This window comes from Nansenia antarctica (assembly GCF_963989245.1).
Source record: "Nansenia antarctica genome assembly, chromosome: 8".
Lineage (NCBI taxonomy): Eukaryota > Metazoa > Chordata > Actinopteri > Argentiniformes > Microstomatidae > Nansenia > Nansenia antarctica.
In genome coordinates, this window is record NC_137678.1 from 21,106,965 (window position 1) to 21,131,821 (window position 24,857).

At 44.8% G+C, this 24,857-nt stretch overlaps 1 protein-coding gene across 1 annotated transcript; it reads left to right on the forward strand.

The window, feature by feature from the left end:
* Positions 1–1,368: 1,368 nt before the first annotated feature.
* LOC308164019 (E3 ubiquitin-protein ligase TRIM47-like) lies at positions 1,369–20,418 on the forward strand (the record flags this gene model as incomplete). Its single annotated transcript, XM_080538184.1, has 6 exons — positions 1,369–1,980; positions 2,475–2,570; positions 2,862–2,978; positions 7,411–7,423; positions 8,006–8,152; positions 20,414–20,418. The coding sequence occupies 6 exons, from the start codon at positions 1,369–1,371 to the stop codon at positions 20,416–20,418; spliced, it is 990 nt and encodes a 329-aa protein (XP_080394310.1).
* Positions 20,419–24,857: the final 4,439 nt, after the last annotated feature.

Here is a 24,857-nt window from a genome sequence, read left to right on the forward strand (position 1 = left end):
GTCCAGATCTCTGTGTCCTCATGTTGCATGTAGACATCCTAACGGACCGCACGCATATACAGTGTATAGGGCGTCCCAGGGATCCCACCTACCACTGGGCTAGGGAGGGGGGGGGGGTTTGGGACTCAGTAAGGATCCCACTTAGCATCTACCAAGGGGCGACCTGCAGACACAGTCTGAGCAGCAGGGGAGACAGGGAGCACAGCCGGCGTAGTGCTGTTCTGCTCCAGCAGGGGGAGCTGTTGTACAGCAGTGGATGAGACCTCCTGGTACCTCCCTCTGGTCAACACCACACCTGGGGCAGCTGGAGGAACACACACACACACACACACACACACACACACACTGTGACACAATTGGATTAAAATAAATGATCCATTCCTGATGATTATGTAAATCACAGGTAGCCTGGCCAGGTGAAATATGAATTATCTACTGAACATATAGAATTTAAAATACAACACACACACACACACTCTCACACACACATACACACACACACTCATGCACGCACGCAAACACACACAAACACGCACGCACACACACAAACACACACGCAAGCACACACACGCACACACACACACACACACACACTCGCATGCACACACACACGCACGCATGCACGCACACACACACACAAACACACACACGATTCATTCATTCATTCATTCATTCAAGCACACACACACAGACTCACACACACACAGACACAGACACACAGACACATGCAGACACACAAACATATCCAGGAAGTAGTCCCGCCCACGAACAATTCTAGAGAAACAAAACTTATCTCTGACACTCAGACACCTTGTCAATCTGGCCCTAGTGTCGTCTAAATGACTCTCACACACACACCTCAGTGTGGTCTGCTCCAATCACAACCTCTCTCCTCCTGGCCTCTGTCCAACACCACACCTCCTACAGGTACAGAGTACACACACACACACACTTGCATGCACACACATACGCACGCACACACACACACACACACGCAAGCACGCACACACATACACACACACACACACACACATAGATACACAGACACACACACACACACACACAGACACAGACACACACACACACACTGACACACATGCAGACACAAACATTTCCAGGAAGTAGTCCCGCCCACGAAACTTATCTCTGACACTCAGACGCCTTGTCAATCTGGCCCTAGTGTCGTCTAAATGACTCTCACACACCCACCTCAGTGTGGTCTGCTCCAATCACAACCTCTCTCCTCCTGGCCTCTGTCCCACACCACACCCCCTACAGGTACAGGACCAGGAAGTGTTCCCGCCCACAGACACAAACACAGAAATAAAAACGGACTCACTGCTCAGTCTGGTTAGTGCGTGCAGCAGAATGGCAGAGAGTTCGGACTCCTTCAGTTGTCCGATCTGTCTGGATCTACTGAAGGATCCGGTGACTATTCCCTGTGGACACAGCTACTGTATGGGCTGTATTAAGGGCTGCTGGGACCAGGATGACCAGAAGGGGATCTACAGCTGCCCCCTGTGCAAGGAAAGCTATGTCTCTAGGCCTGTTCTGAGGAAAAACACACTGTTGGCTGAATTGGTGGAAAAGAAAGAAAAGAAGACACGTTCCCAAAGAAAGAAACAACGAAAGAAGTCAGGACTCCAAGCTGCTCCTCCTGCTCACTGTGATGCTGGACCTGGAGATGTGGTGTGTGATGTCTGCACTGGGAGAAAGCAGAAAGCCCTCATGTCCTGTCTGGTTTGTCTGGCCTCTTACTATGAGACTCACCTCCAGCCTCACTATGAATCTCCTGCCTTTAAGAAGCACAAGCTGGTCAAAGCCTCCACACAACTGCAGGAGAAGATCTGCTCTCGTCATGAAGAAGTGCTGAAGGTTTTCTGCCGTACTGATCAGCAGTGTATCTGTGTGCTGTGTTCCATGGATGAACATAAAGGCCATGATACCGTCTCAGCTGCAGCAGAAAGGACTGAGAAGCAGGTAAGAACCTGAGCTTCTCACTGGTGACTCTGATACATGTAGAACTGAAGTTAGTAAAGCTATTCAATCTTGTTTAAATTTAAAAACATAGAATGATAACTGATTTGATCTGATATGGGACCATATTATAAACTTGCATGACAAAAGATCCATAGTCTCTTCCACACTACTATGTTGGTGTATTGGAATGGAGAGGGTAAAGGTTGATGGTGTTATTGTTTTACAATCTAGTTCTTATCACAGGTTGTCACAGGTAGAATGATTAACTAAAGACACCCTGCATGTCCTGTCTAGACTCCTATTCTCTCTGTCTATAACATTTTTAATGGAAACAAAATGTCTTCCTTCAATATGATGATGACTATCATCACTGTTATCAACATGGCTTATATTTATTTGAAGCAATTGACTGTTCAGGTGTTCTTTGGATTTGTGTGATATCAGCCACACACCACGTGCAATAGCCTGCTGTAATAAAGTGTGTTTGTCTACAGAAGCAGCTGGGGATGAGTCAGCAGAAAGTCCAGCAGAGAGTCCAGGAGAGAGAGAAGGACCTGAGGGAGCTCCAACAGGCTGTGGAGTCTCTCACTGTGAGTATTGACCAGAGGAGACGCACCATTTCACTGCTCTCTTCTAGTCAGCAGGTCACACTCCAATCACACACTCTCTCTGTGTGTGTGTGTGTGTGTGTGTGTGTGTGTGTGTGTGTGTGTGTGTGTGTGTGTGTGTGTGTGTGTGTGTGGGTGTGTGTGGGTGTGTGTGGGTGTATGTGTGTGTATGTGTGTGTCTGTGTGTCTGTCTGTCTCTCTGTCTCTCTCTCTCTCTCTCTCTCTCTCTCTCTCTCTCTCTCTCTCTCTCTTTCTCTGTGTGTGTCCTAACAGCGCTCTGCACAAGCAGCAGTGGAGGACAGTGAGAGGATCTTTACTGAGCTGATCCGCTCCATTGAGAGAAGGCTCTCTGAGGTGAAGCAGCTGATCATAGCCCAGCAGGAGGCAGCAGTGAGTCAGGCTCATGTACTCGTGGAGCGACTGGAGCAGGAGATCGCTGAGCTTTTTGATTGATTGATTGAAAACTTTATTAGAAGATTTGCAGAAGTAGGTACATGGAAGTACATATTACATACAAGGTCATCTAAAAGGATAAAGCTGAGGAGGAGAGACGCTGAGCTGGAGCAGCTTTCACACACAGAGGATCACATCCATTTCCTCCAGGTAACTACACTGCAACTACCACTCCATGTATCCTCCAGGTCACTACACTGCAACTACCTCTCCATGTATCCTCCAGGTCACTACACTGCAACTACCTCTCCATGTATCCTCCAGGTCACTACACTGCAATTACCACTCCATCTGGAATACTGAAACTGCTTCCAATTCATGTAATTGGGGCGGCTGTGGCGCAGGATGTAGAGCCGCCGTCTAATGATCGCAAGGTTGGCAGATAGGCGGTTCGAGCCCCGGCTGGCCACATGTCGAAGTGTCCTTGGGCAAGACACTGAACCCAAAATTGCTCCCAGTGAGCGCGCCTTGCATGGTAGCTTGCCGCCATTGGTGTGTGAATGTGTGTGTGAATGGGTGAATGAGAGGCCATTTTAAAGCGCTTTGGATAATGGCGCTATGTAAGTGCAGTCCATTTACTATTTACGATGTAATTAATCCTCTTATTTTCTCTGCCGGCTGTCTTTCTGCCTCTCATTTTCCATCTATACCCTGACCCCCCACTTCTCTGTCTCTCTCTCTCTCTGTCTCTCTCTCTCTCTCTCTCTCTCTCTCTCTCTCTCTCTCTCTCTCTCTCTCTCTCTCTCTCTCCAGAGTTATCAGTCTCTCTCCAGTCCCAGTGTATCTTCAGACTTATCCATCATCATTGTCCGTCCTCTTCAGTACTTTGGAGATGTGAGTGAAGCTGTGTCTGAGCTGAGAGAGAAACTAGACCACATCCTAAAAAAGGGATGGCCCAAGATCTCAACTACAGGTGGGATAAAAACTCTACCCTTCATATAATTTACATTAGAGAAATCCAAGGTCCCAGTCATCACTTCACAGTACATACATGTGTAATATGGTATGATCTGAATTCTGTCTCTCTCTCTCTGAATGTTTTGTTGTGTCTGTAGTGAATGCAGTGGGTGTTTTGCTACCAGAAAAAACATGCACCAGAGCCCAAGACCAGAGCCCAGTTCTTACATTGTGAGTATTTGTTTGGTAATTTCATAATCTTAAAAAAAAAAAAAAACTAACCACTCCCCCAGGACAACCACTCCCCCATTACACATCTGTCAGTGGGGTTGTCAGCTAACCCTCAGGAAACAAACTTGACATAATGTGGGATGCACGATATTATCGGCACCGATATTTATCGGCCCGATAATGGGAAATTAATGTTTATCGGTTTTTATCGGTTTTATAACATTTTAGCCGATATAGAGCCGATAATATGAAGCCGGAAATATTTCTGCTTCCGGTTTCCGCGCTCATGCTGCTGCGCCTGCGTACAGACGAGAGCGAAACATGAGAGCTTCCCCGGTGTGTCTGACATTCTGCAGAGTTTCTGAGGCAGATAGTGCGTTTGCAATTTGCAACACATGTTCGACAAAAGTTCGGAGAGGAGGGCAAAGGTCTACGAGTTACAACACAACGACACATCTTGTAGCGGGTAGATAGTAATATCCCTCCCCTGGCCCCTCTGTTTTCCCTTGATAGCTGACAAGCTAACGGGTGAAGTAGCGAGGCCTGCTAGCAGCTAGCCTACAACCCCTAGCCAGCAATGGCTAACGTTGAGGCTAGCGGACCTAGCACAGCCGAGACTAGCCGGAAGACCTGCTCGTGCAGCAAGTCAATGGCTAGCTGGGACACTTACTCTAAGTGCGCAGCGTGTCTGGGATTAACCCGCGCCCAGGCCGCTGTTATCTCTACCGATGAGTGTATCCACTGTGCAGTGTTCCCCAAGAAACTTCTCCGCTGACGGCTAAGTCGCATGGCTAGCCTGTCGGGAGAAGATCCGCTTCTGTGTAAGGCAGCCGAAACGCTGCCATCACAGTCTAACGCGGACATGTCTCCAGGTTTACCGACACCATGCTGGGCGGACTTAGTGCCACATAGCCCTGACATCGGTTTCCCTGTACTGGGTGACAAGGGAATTGACAGCTTTACCGCTGCTTGCTATGAGAGAGACTCGGACAATGATGAGGGAGGGTCGCACAACGCATCTAATTACTCTTAAGGCCAATGCACACAGCGTGCAATTTCTGTTGCGCGACAACATTCCATTGCAACGCACACGGCGTGCGATGCGATTTTTGTTGCGCCGCAAAATTCCATTTTCAACTCACACCATTGAAGTCTATGAGAAAATCATAAAAAATCGCATCCCAATGCACACGGCGTGCGATGCAATTTCTGTTGCACCTCAACATTCCATTCTCAATTGTTACGTAGTCGGACCAGGCAGGCTGATTACAATAGGCTCTACCAATATTGCTTGCCTTGCTTCCACAATTTCTACAAGATACAACTGGACATATTGTGATAAAATATGTGGGTCCCCTGATTTAGGGGTATTGGTAAAATGTCAGGAGAGGGAGCGCACAAAACACACAGCCAAATCGTTAGACAGGAACGGAAGACTTTAGTGGACGGAACGGAAGTAGTGTCGGTACGTCGTTGTTATCATTCCCCTTCTTTGGGTGATTCTTCCAGCAGACTTGTCTTATGTTGACATTTTTGAGTTAGTAATTCATAAAAAACAAAGGTTCCATCTCACAAAACATAATGGAATGTAAAAACTTTGACGCTCGATATCTCTGAACTGCCCTAAACGGAGATATAACCTTATCATTCTAAACGGAGATAGAACCCTATCATTCTAAACGGAGATAGAACCTTATCATTCTAAACGGAGATAGAACCTTATCATTCTAAACTCACGACTTCGAGCTGTAACCGTTGACATCAGTGACACTTTTAACGTAACAGTTTTAGTTTGCAATAGACTAGACCACTGTCATACAACACAATTTCCGGTTCATCTTTGTTTTTTAATAAAACTAATACATTCACGAACTTTTACTAAACCCTTCATGTACCGTAGGTGTATGTACTGTATCAGACCTTTTGGGTCAGACCTTCAGCCTTTAACTTCTTTCAAAAAAGGAGACAGTCAAAAATGTATGCTCCAGTCTCTCTCCCCGTTATGAGTGACTCAATTAATTTAGATAGACCAGTTGAAGTTTTCCCAATTGTCCCATTGTGATGCAATAATCCGTCGCACCACAAACTTTTACAACATTTGCTAAATTTGACAGTGCGACAAAACTCGCACGCCGTGTGCTTTGTCCCATTCAAAATGAATGGAATCGAATTTTCGCCGTGCGATTAAAATCGGGGCCGTGTGTGTTGAGATGCGATGTTCTCATAGACTTCCATTCAAACTTCAAAATGGAATGTTGACGCGCAACAGAAATCGCACGCTGTGTGCAGAGCCCTTAAGGTGAGCCTTTTTTGTTTTCATAAAAGGAGGCCAGATCTTGGCTAAAAAAAGCATTGTGCACTGTCTATAACAGATTCTGTTTGTTAGAGGAAATAATAAATGAACATTTGAAGAGTCAGAAGTGTTCCCTTTGTTGTGTTAACAATAGTGATGTAAGTTAGATTTAGTGAGATCACTATTAAATAATCAATCTTTGCTCACTACATAGCCTTTCTTACCTTCAGGTGTGCATGAACTACAGATTATCAGCTGTGAAATTATATCTGTTCTCATATCGGTTATCATATCGGTTATCGGCCACGAGAAGCGGGTAAACATCGGTATCGGTTGGAAAAAATGCATATCGTGCATCCCTAAAAGTTAATTACATCCCATTATACAAGTACATTCACTCTTATGGCTTCAGTTCCAGTCAACATTGCAGCAGCAAGAGAAAACAAAATGGTAATATTTTGTATGGAAACAATAAGGTACAATAATAGAATAGTAAAAAAGAATAATGTTGTGTCCATGTGTATGCATTTATCATTGTAGTCCATAATGCATCTAGTGGGACTTTGGTGGAGGGCTGTGCCATCCTCCAGTCCTACATAGTAGGGTCCAAAACCAAAATTCCGTGACCACTCTCTGGCTAACATGTTTTGATGATTTATTTGACTTCTAGGGACCTTTTATGAAAAATGTAGCCTCCAGGTCCCTCCCAAAAATCCCGTTTTTTTTTGCCAGAGGGCCAAATCCAAAATACCTGTAACCTTTAAGGCAGGTGAATAGGGTAAAATTTAGTTTAGTTTAGTTTAGTTTAGTTTAGTTAGGGTTAGTTTACTCCACTGGGATATATTCTATATCTATATAGGATAATATTCAAATAGGATATATTCTATATCTATATTCTATATACTTACAGTTTCTCCATATGTTCTGCCGTGGTTGTGGCTGTTTCAGGTGAAGCCGTCAGGTGAAAATAAACTGCCAGTTAATCAGAGTTATGATGATAAACTGTCACTTTTAAATGATACAATGTTTGAATCTAAACAAGGCGCGTGGCGTGTGTGGCGCGTGTCCGCATGCATTTGATGATTAACAACATTTTGTAGAATGTTTATTTTTGAGAGAGGAGATTTCTGCCTGCAGGTCAAGGGTTAGAATTGAGTGTCATCATTTCTAGGTTGTTGTTGTTGTTTTCTATCTATCTATCTATCTATCTATCTATCGTCACATTGGTGCTGTCTCCTCACATGTTAGCTTCATGCATGTTTGTTCCAATGTAAGTAGTCACCTACAACTCTTCCCTATGTTCCCCCCCATACAGACCCCTGTGGTAGGAGTGTCTCCCACCCCCCCATACAGACCCCTGTGGTAGGAGTGTCTCCCACCCCCCCATACAGACACCTGTGGTAGGAGTGTCTCCCACCCCCCCATACAGACCCCTGTGGTAGGAGTGTCTCCCACCCCCCCATACAGACACCTGTGGTAGGAGTGTCTCCCACCCCCCCATACAGACCCCTGTGGTAGGAGTGTCTCCCACCCCCCCATACAGACCCCTGTGGTAGGAGTGTCTCTCACCCCACCCCGGAGCTGTGGACCCTGAACCTGCCCCACCGCACACAGATCCTCTACACCACCAACATCGCCACCATCACCATGATGCTGGAGCTGAAGCCCGGCTCGGTCGTCTGCGAATCAGGTGAGATAGAAAGATAGATAGATACATAGATAGATGAATGAATGAATGGTCTTTATTGTCATTAATATAGTACAGGTACCATACAACGAAATTTGGGAGGGGGGGCTCCCCTGGTGCTAGAAAAAAATACTAAAAACAAGAAGGGAAAAGAGCTGGTTTACATAAATAAAGGCTATATACACTATCCACTATACTATACTATACAAATAAAACACTGTGCTGTACTCTATGCTATGCTATAAATATCCTAACATTTCCTATCTCTGAACCTTATGTGCACGAGGGTTGTCATATTGCACAGATACATAGATACATAGATAGATAGATAGATAGATAGATAGATAGGCCTAGGTAGATAGGCCTAGGTAGATAGGCCTAGATAGATAGATAGAATTGGAATTTGTTCTCTGTACAGAATATTAATCTCTGCAGCACAAAACCCAATGTTTTCAATAATTTGAGGTAAATCGTTGAAGTATTGTGGCCTGGGGTGGTCCAGTGGTCCAGCACCGCGGTCTACAGTGCACACATATTATGCCCATGTCGGCATGCGTTCGAGTCCGACCCATGCCCTGTTGACATTAGGGCTGCAACTAACGATTATTTTGGTAGTCGACTAATCTGTCGATTATTTTTTCGATTAGTCGTGTGGCCGCGGCAGTGGCCGCGGGCTCCAGTGCATGTTGTACCTCACCTTCTCAAGTCTGCACACCTGTGAATGTCACCCTGTTGTCCAGTCTCTCTGGCTTAACATACGTTCCCATTGCAAATTCAAATAATGACTCATGAAATATTTGAATTTGGACCTTCCAAAACATTTAATACATACAATAATCAATCTTTGTTTCAATGAAACAAAATAAATAATAAACGGATTTATGCTTCTGCATCACACCGACGCAGAGCGACGCACGACGCGTACCTTCCCCAGAATCTCAAAAAGGGGCTAGTGCTACGCAGAACAACGCAGACCGCACTGCACGTGATTGGTCCGCTTGGTAGCACGTGACTCTGACATGTTTCTGACTGCCTCGTCGGCCTGAATGCGCAAGCGATGATAGAAATGTTGTTTACGTTTTCTGTAATGAGCAGGTTTGAAAAATTAAGATAACCGTCGCATTATCTTAGTTTAATATAATTTCATGTTTCATGTTAATGTTACCTTTTTTTATAACAAGCTTAAACAAATAAAAAAATTAAAAAATAAAAAGCCTTTTTTTAAAAAGAAAAAAAATACGATTAGTCGACACTAAAATTCCACGTCGACGACTTTTTATGATCGACGTCGTCGATTATGTCGACTAATCGTTGCAGCCCTAGTTGACATGCCCTCTCTCCCTTCTTCTCCTTACTTTCCTGTCTGTCTTCACTGTATCTGTCCAATATAAATGAATGTATAGTATGAATGGGACTGCCCCACTCAGAAATCATTTCCAAGTATTTCCAAGAATAATCCTGTATATGACATTATCATATAGTGGATTATTGATTTATCTATTTTAACCACTTAGCAGACGCTTTTATCCATACCGACTTACAGTTAGACATTACAGGGACAGTTTCCCTCGAGTAACTCAGGGCTACTCAAGGGCTCACTAGTGGAGGTGTTCCCAGAACTCATGACCTTCTGATCACCGGTCCAACTCAACTCACTACCCACTAGACCACCACTACCACACTATTGCATGTAGCTGTGTATTGCATGTAGCTTTGCAGAATTGCATGTAGCATTGCAGGATTGCTTGTAGTCTTGCATGATAGCATGTAGCGTTGCAGGACTGCATGTAGTGTTGCAGGACTGCATGTAGTGTTGCAGGACTGCATGTAGCGTTGCAGGACTGCATGTAGTGTTGCAGGACTGCATGTAGCGTTGCAGGGTTGCAGGATTCCATGTAGTGTTGCAGTATAGCATACAGCATTGCAGGGTTGCATGTAGCGTTGCAGGGTTGCATGTAGCGTTGCAGGACTGCATGTAGCATTGCAGGGTTGCATGTAGCGTTGCAGGGTTGCATGTAGCATTGCAGGGTTGCATGTAGCGTTGCAGGGTTGCATGTAGCATTGCAGGGTTGCATGTAGCGTTGCATAGTGTTTCCTCCAGGAATTTTTACATTAGTGGCGGAGAGCCCTGTCCGTGCGCACAGCGCACGCGCACTCAAAACAACGACCTAATTTCAACCAAAACTAGAGGGAGGATGGCAAAAAAATATATATATATACAGAATATAAACTTGTGATACCGGTTTCCATCCATCAGCTCTGAAGGTTTACGTTACTCACGGATCCAATGTCCTTCCGAACGAGCAATAATTTAATTTAATTAATTTTGCCATTTAGCAGACGCTTTTATCCAAAGCGACTTACAATTACGAATTACAGGGACATTCCCCCTGGAGTAACTGAGGGCTAAGTGCCTTACCCAAGGGCACACTAGTAGTGGTGTGGCTTCAGGCGGGATTTGAACTCACAACCTTCCGATCACAAGTCCAACTCACTATCCACTAGACCACCACTACCCCTCGCAGTCTTGGCTCCGTCTCAAACACAACAGGAAAAGTGTGTCCAACTTGGCGAAAGTTTCAGAGCATTTCCAACTTGCACGAGTTCTTCAACTTGCGACAGTTTTTCAACTAGATGTGATGGCTATCATGTCTATCATGTCTATCATGTCTGTCAAAATTATCAAATGAGCCATCGTCCTGGCATGCTTGGGTGTTGGTTTCAACGCACCTGTTGTTTGTCCTTCCTCCGTTTGCAACAAGAAACTCTGGACCTTTTCATGAATGAAAGTGGTCTTAAAATCCAAAGTCCAAATAAAAATAACAAACGAAAGTAATATATGTTGGTGTACATACCACAGCGCACAGTATGCATGGTATGTATGGTATGTATGTAAGTATGTATGGTGTACATAACACTGCTTGTTCTCCCGCTGTAGTTGTAGCTGGTGGTGGTGGTACCCCGCCATAAACGTTGTTAGCGGATCCACCACCTAGCTCCTTTGCTCCTGCCAGCCATGCAGTTTCAGATCGCTCATAGCCACTGCTAGCTTCAGCAATGTTTGAAGTGTCTGGGACATATTTTTTCTTGAAAAATCCATCCATCTGTCGCTGTTTTCGTTTAATTTATTTAACGTGATATCTTATTTGTGCACCTAGCTAGCTAGATCAGCTTTTTGTATCTTTTAGATGGTTCACATTTAGACCAATCAGGAGTAGCCCTTGTGTCACGTCGTCAACTGAATGTTTAATGTAATTAATCTGATTTTGGATCAGCGGTTAGAGAGAGATGGGCGTGGATTTAGGTGCACTTTTAGTCAACATCCATTATAGCGCTGATCTAGGATCAGATATATTTTAATCAGCTAAAATGTTCAGAGGTGGATTTTTATTTTTTTTTTTTTTTGTGGACTGAATCAATTAGTGGCGGAGGAAATTCATTCGTGGCGGCCCGCCACCAATAAATGCATATAGAGGAAACACTGACTATCTTAATTCAACTTTGATATAACTTAAAGTAGTCAGTGTGCTGCTTGAATAACAGTATAGATTTATTGTCCATTGAAAATTACTCAGTACACAGCTGTTAATGTCTAAACAGCTGGCAACAAAAGTGAGTACACCCCATAGGGATGCTCCGATCTGGATTTTTGGGGCCGATACCGATCACCAATTTTTTTCCTCAAGATCAAATCAAATCAAATCAAATTTTATTTGTATAGCGCATTTCTTACAAGATGCAACTCAATGCGCTTCACACAATGAAAATGTTCAGTCAATCGACAAAAGATCAACCGATACCGATACCGATACCGATTTTAAAAAAAATACATAACTGTAGGCCTACTGACTGGATAGCCTACATATTTTTTGCTTTTTAGACAAAAGTTTTTATCCATTAGGCACCAAGCAAACGCAGACCCATTTTTATGGCATAGTAAAGGTCTTGCCTATCACCCAGTTAGGGCCTGAAGCCCAAGTCAGTCGATATGGCTGTATAAAAGACATCATAAACGTGGCCTTCATGGTTTACATACTGTTACGTCCTCCTATGTTTTCTGTTCAGTTATCTGTCTTCCCCAGGGAAAAAAAAAATAATAAAAAAATCGGTTTTTGCGATCGGCCATTTTTGCCGATCACCGATCGAGTCATTTGGAGTGAAATCGGCCGATTTAAATCGGTGGCCGATAAATCGGAGCATCCCTAACACCCCATAGTGAACATGTCTAAATTGTGCCCAAAGTGTCAATATTTTGTGTGACCACCATTGTTATCTAGCACTGCTTTAACCCTCCTGGGCATGGAATTCACCAGAGCTGCACAGGTTGCTTCTGGAATCTTCTTCCACTCCTCCATGACGACATCACGGAGCGCACGGATGTTGGACACCTTGCACTCCTCCACCTTCCTCTTGAGGATGCCCCACATGTGCTCAATTGGGTTTAGGTCTGGAGACATACTTGGCCAGTCCATCACCTTAACCTTCAGCTTCTTCAGCAAGGCCGTTGTCATCTTGGAGGTGTGTTTAGGGTCATTATCATGTTGGAAAACTGCCCTACGGCCCAGTTTCCGAAGAGAGGGGATCATGCTCTGCTGCAGGATGTCACAGTATATATTGGAATTCATGTGTCCCTCAATGAAATGCAGCTCCCCAGTGCCGGCAGCACTCATGCAGCCCCAGACCATGATGCTGCCACCACCATGCTTAACTGTAGGCAAAACACATTTGTCTTGGTACTCCTCACCAGGGTGCCGCCACACACGCCGGACACCATCTGACCCAAACAGGTTTATTTTGGTCTCATCAGACCACAGGACATGGTTCCAGTAACTCATGTTCTTGGATTCATTGTCTTCAGCAAACTGTTTGCGGGCTTTCTTATGCATCGGTTTCAGAAGAGGCTTCTGTCTGGGGCGACGGCCATACAAACCGATTTGATGCTGTGTGCGGCGTATGGTCTGGGCACTGACAGGCTGACATCCCACTTCTGCAACCTCTGCAGCAATGCTGGAAGCACTCGCACGTCTATTTTTGGAAACCAACCTCTGGATATGACGCTGAGCACGTGGACTCAACTTATTTGGTCGACCCTGGCGAGGCCTGTTCCGAGTGGAACCTGTCCTGGAAAACCGCTGTATGATCTTAGCCACTGTGCTGCAACTCATTTTCAGGGTGTTGGCAATCTTCTTATAGCCAAGGCCATCTTCGTGAAGCGCAATAATCCTTTTTTTCAGCCGCTCAGAGAGTTCCTTGCCATGAGGTGCCATGTTGTCCAGCATTCAGAGAGAATTGTGCCCAAAACACCAAATTTAACAGCCCTGCTTATCATTTACACCTGAATCCTTGTAACACTAACGAGTCACATGACACCAGGGCGGGAAAACAACATCATTGGGCACAATTAGGACATGTTCACTATGGGGTGTACTCACTTTTGTTGCCAGCTGTTTAGACATTAACAGCTGTGTACTGAGTAATTTTCAAAGGACAATAAATCTATACTGTTATTCAAGCAGCACACTGACTACTTTAAGTTATATCAAAGTTTCAGTAGGATAATGTTATCCCCTGAAAGGATATAACAGAATATTTGCAAAAATCTAAAGGGTGTACTCACTTTTGAGATATACTGTATAAGCACATCTAATAGATGAATGTCATGTATGATAACGCAGCAAGCTTGCTTGAAAGGGAGCTGCCAGTCAATCATGCGAAGTCCATGCCCATACAGCCCTCTGTCTGACCAGGAAGTTGAGCCTGGGACACAAAATACAATTGGAACCGTTTAATGTCTATTTTCCAGACCCTTTAATTACAAAGAAATGCAATCAGTAATCCATAGATTATTGCATTTGCAGGACATGTCCTGTCAGTCTAGATGGGCTTTCAGTGAACTGGTTGGCTGTCATTTATAATTGACTCTGCACTGTTTGTGCCTCCATTGTTTCTAGCTGCAGGTCCTCTTCAGCTCATGTAACCATGTATGAACCAGAGTCCACAGAGTCCCCCGGGTGTGACTGTGGTTTTCCAGCCCTGAAAATCACATGGTGGGGTCCCGAGATGGTGGCAGTGAAGCTGGAGGAAGAAGATGTAGAGGAGAATGGTGTGATGGTGAAAGAAGAAGTGGAGGAGAAGAGAGTGATGGTGAAAGAAGAAGTGGAGGAGAAGAGAGTGATGGTGAAAGAAGAAGTGGAGGAGAAGAGAGTGATGGTGAAAGAAGAAGATGGAGGTGCAGCTGTAATGCAGAAGGGTGTGATGGTGAAAGAAGAAGATGGAGGAGAAGAAATGAGGGAGGAGGGAGGGATGGTGAAAGAAGAGGGCGAAGTAGAAGTGGAGATTGAAGACACGGATGGTAAGTCTTTGTTGTATAGTGGTGAGGGTCATTGCACTGCTGTAAAATCAATGCTGCCAGTGGCAAGGCAAGTTTATTTGTATGGCACATTTCATACAACAGCGGCAATTCAAAGTTTACACTTTACATGCATTATTTAAAATACAGCAAGAGGAGCATAGCAAGAAAATAAAAACGACTGAATAAAAGCAAATATAAGAGGTAAATAGATAAAACATTTAATAAGACAATAGTTCATGGATAAAAGACATTGATAGAAGTGTTTAATCATAACTGCTGCAAAACATGAAGGTTTTCAGCTTAGATTTAAATATGTTTAGGGTTTGCGCCTGTTGATTTCTTCAGGGAGTTTGTTCCAGGAGCATGCAGCAGCAACTGAAAGCTGCTGCACCGTGTTTTGTTTTTACTTTTGGAATTATTAGCTGATTAGTCTCAGCTGACCTTAGGGGTCTTGCGGGAATATAGGGTGGGAGGAGATCTGATATGTATTTTGGTCCAAGACCATTTTCTGTGAGAGACTGGTAGCCAGTGTAGGGATCTCAGGATTTGTGTAATGTGTTCAAACGTATTCATTTTTGTTAGGACTAGGGCTGCCACGATTAGTCGACTAGTCGCGACGACGTCGATTACCAAAATCGTCGCCGACATATTTGGTAATCGACGTCGTCGCATGTTTTTTTGTAGCTGAAATAAGCGATAAGCATTCGTTTTTCTTCCCTGAAGCTGCCACTGGCTAGCGTCTCCCAGTGTCTTTGATGTACATGCGCAGTGTCGGTCATCCGGGGCACACGTGACATCCCCGGAAAAACAAACAGAGAAATGTCTTCCCGTCCTCTTACGTCTAATGTGTGGGGGCATTTCAACCACAACGTTGAAAAAAAGAATGTGAAATGTAAAATTTGCAAAACTGAACTCGCTTATCATGGCAGCACGTCTATGATACGCGAGCATCTCAAAAGGAAGCACGTTGTGGCAGATGACGAGGAAGACGATGGCTCGTCTCGGTAAGCTAGTGAGCTTGTTATTGGCTAACGATGTCGTTACAGTCCTCATTAATTAACTGTAACAACAGTAAATGGAGCAGCTTTAGCCTACATGGCTAATTTCCAGCTGTAGTCCCCGGGCCAGTTGACAACAGGCTCCCTAAAATAAAATACATTAGTTTAAAAAATTACAATTGCAGCAAACACAAATAAATGGAGCAGGACATACAAACATATCAAGCATAATTGGAGCAAGCACAAACATGCCGGGGAGACAAGACATTCAAGCACACGTTATGTGCTGTAACGTTGTCATCAAAGCGATACAAATAGCTAAAAATGTTGTCTTAACGTTACAGTGCTAAGAAGGCGCGTTCTACTATGGATAGTTATCTTGTCAAGATGCCAACGTGCACACCCCAGCAAGCCACCGTCCTGACCGGATCAATCCTGAACATGCTGGTTAAGGATATGAGACCCTTGTCCATGGTTGCTGACGAACCTTTTCTCTACAAACATTTCTTTTTGTGGATAATTGCTCTTTTTTAGTTGCCTTAGTGCCTACCTCATTTTATTTTGCAGCACTATTCAATACATTTAAAATGTATGTTTGATGCCAGAGATGAGTGAAGCAAAACAAAACTTTTGTACTCTGTACAAGTATTTATTTTTGTTTTTGTATTCTTTTGGTTGCCTAGTGCCTAGCCTACCTCATTTTACTCAGCAGTTTGCACTCTCTACTACTCTTTACATTACATTACATGCAAGTGATGCCAGAAATAAATCTGCAAAGTTCATTAAAATATCTATTTTTGAGTGAACAATCATTTTAATTGTCTTTATTTTTAGTTAGCACATGCCTACAACAACAACTAATGAATGAATGAATGGTCTTTATTGTCATTGCTACAGTACAGTTACCAAACAACGAAATTTAGGAGGGGTGGCTCCCCTGGTGTTAGGAAAGAAAAAAAAAAAACTTTTAAAAACATCACAAGAAGGGAAGGAGCTGGTTTACATAAATAAAGGCTATGTACACTATCCACTATACTATACTGTACAGATAGACGACTAGGGTTGTCATATTGCACAATAGTGTTATTTGACATTTATTTAAAGTGTCGCAGTTTGCAGGCTTGAAATGTACATATTTGTGCCTCAGCACTACACCTGATTTTTTCAGTCCAGCAGCTGCCATCAATCCGTCCAGACTGTCCAGGGCCCAGAACCTAGGTCTTTGCTGTGTTCAGGGCCTGGACGGCCCTGTGGTAGAAGCTGTTCTTCAGTCTGTTTGTCCTTGCGGCCAAGGTCCTGAACCGCCTTTTCGAGGGCAGCCTGGTAAAGTGTTCGTACCCAGGGTGGGTCGGGTCCCTGGAGATCTTGGAGGCCTTCCTGAGACAGCGTGTGTTGTACAGCTCTTCCAGAGAGGGGAGGGGGGCGCCGGTGATCTTCTGTGCTGTTCTCACGACTCTCTGTAGCGCATTTCTCTCCGCTGTTGTGCAGCTGGAGAACCAGTTGCAGATGCCGTAGGTGAGGATGCTCTCCACTGCGCCGCGGTAGAAGGTCACCAGTATCTCCTGCTTGCTGTGTTCCTTCCTGAGGACTCTCAGGGTGTATAGCCGCTGTTGTGCCTTCTTGATGGTGGGGAACCCCACATGTCATTTTAATTTGGTCAGATACAAAGTTGCCAATGGAGACATAGTAGCTTCTGTCCTGTAGGTAGGATCTAAACCAGTTTAGGGCAGTGCCCGAAAGTCCTACCCAGGTTTTTAGTCTATCTATTAGAATGTCATGGTCTACAGTGTCAAAGGCAGCACTAAGATCTAGTAGGACCAAAACTGAGATTTTTCCGGAGTCTGTGTTTACGCGAATGTCATTAAGGACCTTAATAAGGGCCGTTTCAGTGCTATGTAGGGGGCGAAAGCCTGATTGAAAGTAATCAAAGAGATCATTTAGGGTCAAATAATTGCTAAGTTGTTCGTGGGCAACCATTTCAAAGTTGTTCGTGGGCAAACATTTCAAATTTCATTTTCCTGTACAGGGAAGGTTTGATATGGGTCTGTAGTTGTTTAGTACAAATGGGTCTAGGCCGTTCTTTTTTAGTAGAGGCTTAATAACTGCAGTTTTCAGGGCTTCAGGGAAGATTCCTGATGAAAGGGATGTGTTAATTATTTGTATTAGTTCGCCTGCCGTGCAGCTAAATATGTTTTTAAAAAAGCTTGTTGGCAGGACATCAAGGGCACAGGTGGATGGTTTAAGACGTGACATGATTTTATCTAGGGTCTTGTAATCAATGGTGTTAAATTGTGACATGGTTGTTATGTCCGCCCTATTTGGGGTTGTTAATGGGGACATGTTTTTCATGCCTGACACAGAAGACCTAATGCCTTGTCTAATGGTTTCTATTTTATTGTTAAAAAAGGATGCAAGCTCATTGCATTTACTAGTTGAGTGAAATTCCTGAGCAATGGGTGTTGGGGGATTTGTTACGGCCAAGCTCCACCATGGCCATCGAGCGTTGCGTCTAATGTGCGTTGCGGCCGAAATTGGGATCAAATGCATTGTAATCAATGAAAGGTGCTCCACCTGCTGCGTTACGTCGCGTCAGCGTTGCGTCCGATGGCTGCGTCCAAAGTAGACTTTCAAAAAAGTTTGATTTTTGACGGTGGATGGACGCAGACGTCACAATGAGACGCCCCACGTGGGGCGTCAATCACCGCACCTGTGGTGAACTCTCCAAGTACGACATTCAGCTCTATGTCAATACAACCCAACTTGTGTCCTCAATAAGTGTATTAAAACCGCTAGCAGATGTGGATAAATTAAGCTATACGTACCCATAATTGATGAAAGAGATGTAAGAGAATGTAGGTGCTCTCCTGATCCAGAAATTCCCACTATGAACGTCTTTGTTAATAACCTCGCGCTCTGAGCTCTCCTCGCGCTCGGTGGAGCATATGACAGTATGACATTTCCTACTTGACTGCGGTCACACTTTATTCCCTTATAGATGATCCACAGCTGCTCAAACTATCAACTGCAACTCTGTTGATATGTAACTAGATTTATGGTTAAGGATAGGGTTAGATTTAAGGTTAGGGCAAGGTTTAGGATTAGTGGTTAGTTAGTTGAAATGTTGTTGACAGTTAGTTGAACATCTACTGAACTAGCAACTATCTATTTGGGAATATGTAGATAAAATATTACCCTGATTGGAAAATGTTCTGTATGATGTTGTTATTGTTGTGGACATAATTGCAGTCAAGGGTGAAATTACTCCCGTATACAAAAAATGCCAGTGGAGCTAGAGTAGAAGTAGTTGACGCGACGCAGCAGGTGGAGCTTGGACAACGGGAAGTTGACGCAACGTCGATGGCGAGTTGACGCGACGCAGCAGGTGGAGCTTGGCCGTTAGTCTGTCAACAGTTCTGAAAAGGATGCGGGCATTATTGATGTTATTGTTTATGATCTTAGAGAAAAATGATTGCCTGGCACTTCTTATTTCTAAGTTATAGTTCTGAAGATTCTCTTTATAGATATCATAGTGGACTTGAAGGTTTGTTTTTCTCCATCTGCGCTCTGCTTTACGACATTCTCTTTTTTGGGTCTTTACGGATGGGGCAGTTCTCCAGGGAGCTTTTTGCTTACCAGAGATGCATTTGGATCTAATGGGTGCAATATCATCAATGGTTTTTGTGATTTTTAAGTTGAAATCGTGTCAGGCAATGTCAGTTACAACAACATTTGAAATATCTAGGCCTTTGGTGATGATGAGGTCCAGAGTGTGACCTCGATTATGAGTAGGGAGGTTCACATGTTGTTGAAGTTCAAAAACATCTAACAGAACAGAGAGTTCTTTGGATTTGTTGTCCTCTGAGTTATCTACATGAATATTGAAATCACCAGCAATGATCAGACCATTAAATTCAGTAGTAATGATGGAGAGAAGCTCTGTAAGTTCATTAAAGAAGCTAGTAGAGTATTGGGGTGGTCTGTATAAAATTATAAAAAGAATTCGAGTGGAACATTTAAAAACAACTGAAAGATATTCAAATGATAAAAATTCCCAGAAGGATTTCTGTTTGCAGTTAAAACTGTCAATGCAGGTTAGATGACGAACTGCATTTCCTTATGACAACCTTGGTACTTGTCAATGACAATAAGATTGAATCTAATCTAATCTAAAATAAAAAAACATGATTTAACATAATAAATACAAAGGGAGATATCTGTTTTTGCAAAACAACCCCTCAAATATGTTGTACAGTTTAATCGGGAATCATATTTAATCAGTGGTGTAGTCTAGTTTTTTCTAGTGGGTATACTGTGATTTTTCCCTCCCAGCCTCATATCGTTCATTTCGGAACGCCATAAAAAATACATCTGCGTTCCCTGCCTGACGTTATATATCTAACATTACATGTTATAAGGCTGATCTGTGCATGGTATAGTGCTGCATTTTGACATATTTCATGTCGCATCTCCCCCCGTTGATGGTATATGACGCTATAGTCAGTCCCAATGCTCCAAAAGTCATGTGCTTCGTGACACAGACGGGGTGAATTTGAATGAAAGTGTGAAAGTTCTGTCACAAAACGCTGTTACGTATCTTCGCACATTTTTAAGTGGGTATACGGAAATCCTTGGCCTTTCTTAGTGGGTATACGGCGTAGCCCTGCGTATCACGTAGACTACACCACTGTATTTAATTGAATCTGTAATTATTAAACAATACTTGAATGTTATGAAATGTATTATCATAAATAATAAGGTGAACACGTTGTCGATACAGTCTGGAACAAAGATATTATACGAGAGTTTCATATTGTTATGTGTTCGTTAAGCGGAACTACTGCGCAGAAATTGACTGGGTGAATTTTTTTTTGTGTACGGCCTATCTCCTGTGTGTATTCTCTCATGGACCTTCAGGTTGAAGGACGTAGTGAAACTCTTCCCACACTGGGAGCAGGTGTACAGCTTCTCTCCTGTGTGCATTCTCTCATGGTCCTTAAAGTGTCCTGACTGAGTGAAACCCTTCCCACACAGGGAGCAGGTGTATGGCTTTTCTCCTGTGTGTATTCTCTCATGGACCTTCAAGTGTCTTGACCGAGAGAAACCCTTCCCACAGTGGGAGCAGGTGTACAGCTTCTCTACTGTGTGTATTCTCTCATGGACCTTCAGCTTGTCTTGCCTATTGAAACTCTTCCCACAGTGGGCGCACACGTATGGCTTCTCTCCTGTGTGTATTATCTGATTGTCCTTCAGCTTGTCTTGCCTAATGAAACTCTTCCCACACTGGGGGCAGGTGTACGGCTTCTTGCCTATGTGTATTCTCTCATGGACATTCAAACTGATGGACGTAGCGAAACTCTTCCCACACTGGGGGCAGGTGTATGGCTTCTCTCCTGTGTGTATTCTCTCATGGACCTTCAGAGTGTCTTGCCTATTGAAACTCTTCCCACAGTGGGAGCAGGTGTACAGCTTCTCTACTGTGTGTATTCTCTCATGGACCTTCAGAGTGTCTTGCCTATTGAAACTCTTCCCACAGTGGGCGCACACGTATGGCTTCTCTCCTGTGTGTGTTCTCTCATGGACCTTCAGTTTGATGGACGTAGTGAAACCCTTCCCACAGTGGGAGCAGGTATACGGCTTCTCTCCTGTGTGTATTCTCTGATGGTCCTTTAAGCTTCCTGACTGAGTGAAACCCTTCCCACAGTGGGAGCAGGTGTACGGCTTCTCTCCTGTGTGTATTCTCTCATGGACCTTCAGAGTGTCTTGCCTATTGAAACTCTTCCCACAGTGGGCGCACACGTATGGCTTCTCTCCTGTGTGTGTTCTCTCATGGACCTTCAGTTTGATGGACGTAGTGAAACCCTTCCCACAGTGGGAGCAGGTATACGGCTTCTCTCCTGTGTGTATTCTCTGATGGTCCTTTAAGCTTCCTGACTGAGTGAAACCCTTCCCACAGTGGGAGCAGGTGTACGGCTTCTCTCCTGTGTGTATTCTCTCATGGACCTTCAGTTTGATGGACGTAGTGAAACTCTTCCCACAGTGGGAGCAGGTGTACGGCTTCTCTCCTGTGTGTATTCTCTCATGGACCTTCAGGTTCATGGATGTAGTGAAACTCTTCCCACAGTGGGAGCAGGTATACGGTGTCACGGCCAGGCTCATGACCATGACAAAAGACGGGAGACACACACACGATCTTAAAGTAATGAAAATAAATGTTTTATTATAAACTAAATGAGGCTAATAACAATAATAAGATGAGGTGTGGTAGTCAGTAAATCAGTGGTGTAATGTGAGTGTAGTGGAAAGTGGTGAGGTGAGTGTTGCATGGTGTGAAACAAGGAACAAACAAATAAGATAGAAAATAATGGTGCCTAGAAGGGGGCCTCCATACTGAGGCCTGCATGGGTCTCTTATGCCCTGGATCCTGGAACCAGGTGGGGCACAATCAGCTGTCCACCAGCTGACCTGCATTCTACTGATTAGTAACCCTGTCCAGCAGGAGGCCTCTCTGCAGACAGGGAAACAGATATTAGTACAGGCCAGGACAATATATGGGGCCAGGGCCGTCACAACGGCTTCTCTCCTGTGTGTATTCTCTGATGGTCCTTTAAGCTTCCTGACTGAGTGAAACCCTTCCCACAGTGGGAGCAGGTGTACGGCTTCTCTCCTGTGTGTATTCTCTCATGGACCTTCAGTTTGATGGACGTAGTGAAACTCTTCCCACAGTGGGAGCAGGTGTACGGCTTCTCTCCTGTGTGTATTCTCTCATGGACCTTCAGGTTCATGGATGTAGTGAAACTCTTCCCACACTGGGAGCAGTAGTATGGCCTCTCTCCTGTAAAATTTGGAACATACGCAGGATTATAACAAGATGAGAGCAACAAAGTGGTTCCATAGGCTTCACAGTGCCATGTAACAACATCTCTGGGGTCTGCAGAATACAAGAGGAGAATAGTAAGCAGATTTAAAAAGCAAAATTAATGAATGAAGAATATGTATAAACATTTAATAAGATAACGAATAAGATAAAATAAATGAATAAAAAATACATTGATAGAAGTGTTAGATTATAAGGTTTTTACAACTTTTTCACTACCGATACCTGGGGCCTCATTTATAAAGCTTTGCGTACCTACGCACCTTTGCAAAGCAAGAATATTTACGTCACCAACATTCGGATTTATAAAACGGTGCGCACGCCAGTGGAATTTGCAAGTTCCACGCCTGCTTCCCTTTATGAATCATAATCAACTCTAATGTTGCACATGTGAACGAGCGTCTTGTCCCACCCTTTTTGACGCCCATAGTTGCCTATAATAATAATAATAACTTTGTATTTGTATAGCACTTTTCCTGCAAACATTGCATATAAATGGTCAGTCAAACGCTCGACAGAACGCGGAAAAAAATACTTTTCACCCAATCAGTCAATTTCCGCGCAACGAACGTTCTCGCCAGACCATATATAACATGTTCCAGACTGCATCAACAACGGAATCAGTTTAAACTTGATTCGTCCTACAGTTTACCTTATTATTTATGATAATGTCATAACATCCAAGTATTGGTATAATATGTATAATAATTACAGATCCAATTAAATATGATTCCCGATTAAACTACAACATTTGAGAGGTTGTTTTGCAAAATCAGATACCTTGCTTCAGATTCAGATTCAGATAACGTTTATTGCCACTATGCATTACACATATAGGAATTTGCTTCGTCACCACAGCAAGTGCGTTTATACTTTTTTTTTTCACGTGTCAAAACAGGACAACACAACAACAACAACACAGGACAGACAACAGTGCATTGGATAGTGCGGTATAAAGTGCAGTGCAGAGTTTTAACAGTGAGTCCAGTGCATATTCAGTCCTGGGCGGACTTGGGGGCGGGGGGGAGGGGGAAGCCAGAGTCATTTATCAGCCTGGCGGCTGAGGGGTAGAAACTGAGCCTGTGGCGGGCCTTCAGTGCCTTAGGCAGCCGCAACCTTCTTCCAGAGGGAAGCAGGGTGAGGAGGCCGTGGCCGGGGTGGAAGGGGTCTGCCAAGATCTTCCTTGCCCTCCTCAGAGCCCTGGTGCCATGCAGGGAGTTGAGGGAGGGCAAGGGACAGCCGATCACCCTCTCTGCTGAACGTAGCACCCGCTGCAACTTGGCCTTGTCCTTGGCCGTTGCAGCAGGGAACCAGGTGATGATGGAGTGGGTGAGGATGGACTCTATGATGGCCGTGTAAAACTGGACCATCATGGACCTCGGCAGCCTGAGTTTCCTCAGCTGCCGGAGGAAGAACATCCTCTTCTGGGCCTTCTTCGTGAGGGCCTCGGTGTTCTGCTCCCACTTTAGGTCCCGGGAGATGGTCATGCCTAGAAAGCGGCATGACTCCACGGAGGCCACCGGGGTACCTCCCAGCGTGATGGGAGGGGGCAGGGCTGCTTTCCTTCGGAAGTCCACCACCATCTCCACTGTTTTCAGAGCATTTAGCTCCAGATTGTTTAAACTGCACCAGCTCTGCAGCCCCTCGATCTCACCCCTGTAGGCAGATTCGTCCCCCCCGGAGATGAGGCCCACCAGGGTGGTGTCGTCTGCAAACTTCAGGAGCTTGACCGAGGGGTGGCGGGAGACACAGCTGTTGGTGTAAAGGGAGAATAGTGCTGGAGACAGGACGCAGCCCTGCGGGGAGCCCGTGCTGGTGGACCTGGAGCTGGAAATGCTCTTCCCCAGCTTCACCCGCTGAGACCTGTCAGTCAGGAAGTCCGTGATCCACCTGCAGGTGGAGACCGGCACCTGCGGCAGGGATAGCTGGTGCTCCAGGATGTGTGGGAGGATCGTGTTGAAGGCCGAGCTGAAGTCCACGAACAGGATCCTGGCGTAGTTGCCTGCAGTGTCTAGGTGTTCTAGTACGTAGTGCAGAGCCATGTTCACGGCGTCCTCCGTGGATCTATTGGCTCTGTACGCGAACTGCAGGGGGTCCAGCACAGGATCCGTGATGAGCTTCAGGTAGGCCAGGACAAGGCGCTCCAGGACCTTCATGACGACAGAGGTCAGAGCAACGGGTCTGTAGTCGTTGAGGCCTGTGACCTTGGCCTTCTTGGGGACGGGGATGATGGTTGATGCCTTGAAGCACGCTGGGACGTGACACAGCTCCAGCGAGGCGTTGAAGATGTGGGTAAACACCGGGGCCAGCTGGTCGGCGCAGTGCTTCAGGACAGAGGGAGAGACGGAATCCGGACCAGCTGCCTTCCGGGGATTCTGCCTCTTAAACAGTCTGTTTACCTCTCACACTGTGACAGAGAGAGGGGGTGGGGAAAGGGGGGTGGGGGTGGGCGGGGCGGGTGAGGAGGGGGGAGGGAGGGGGGGG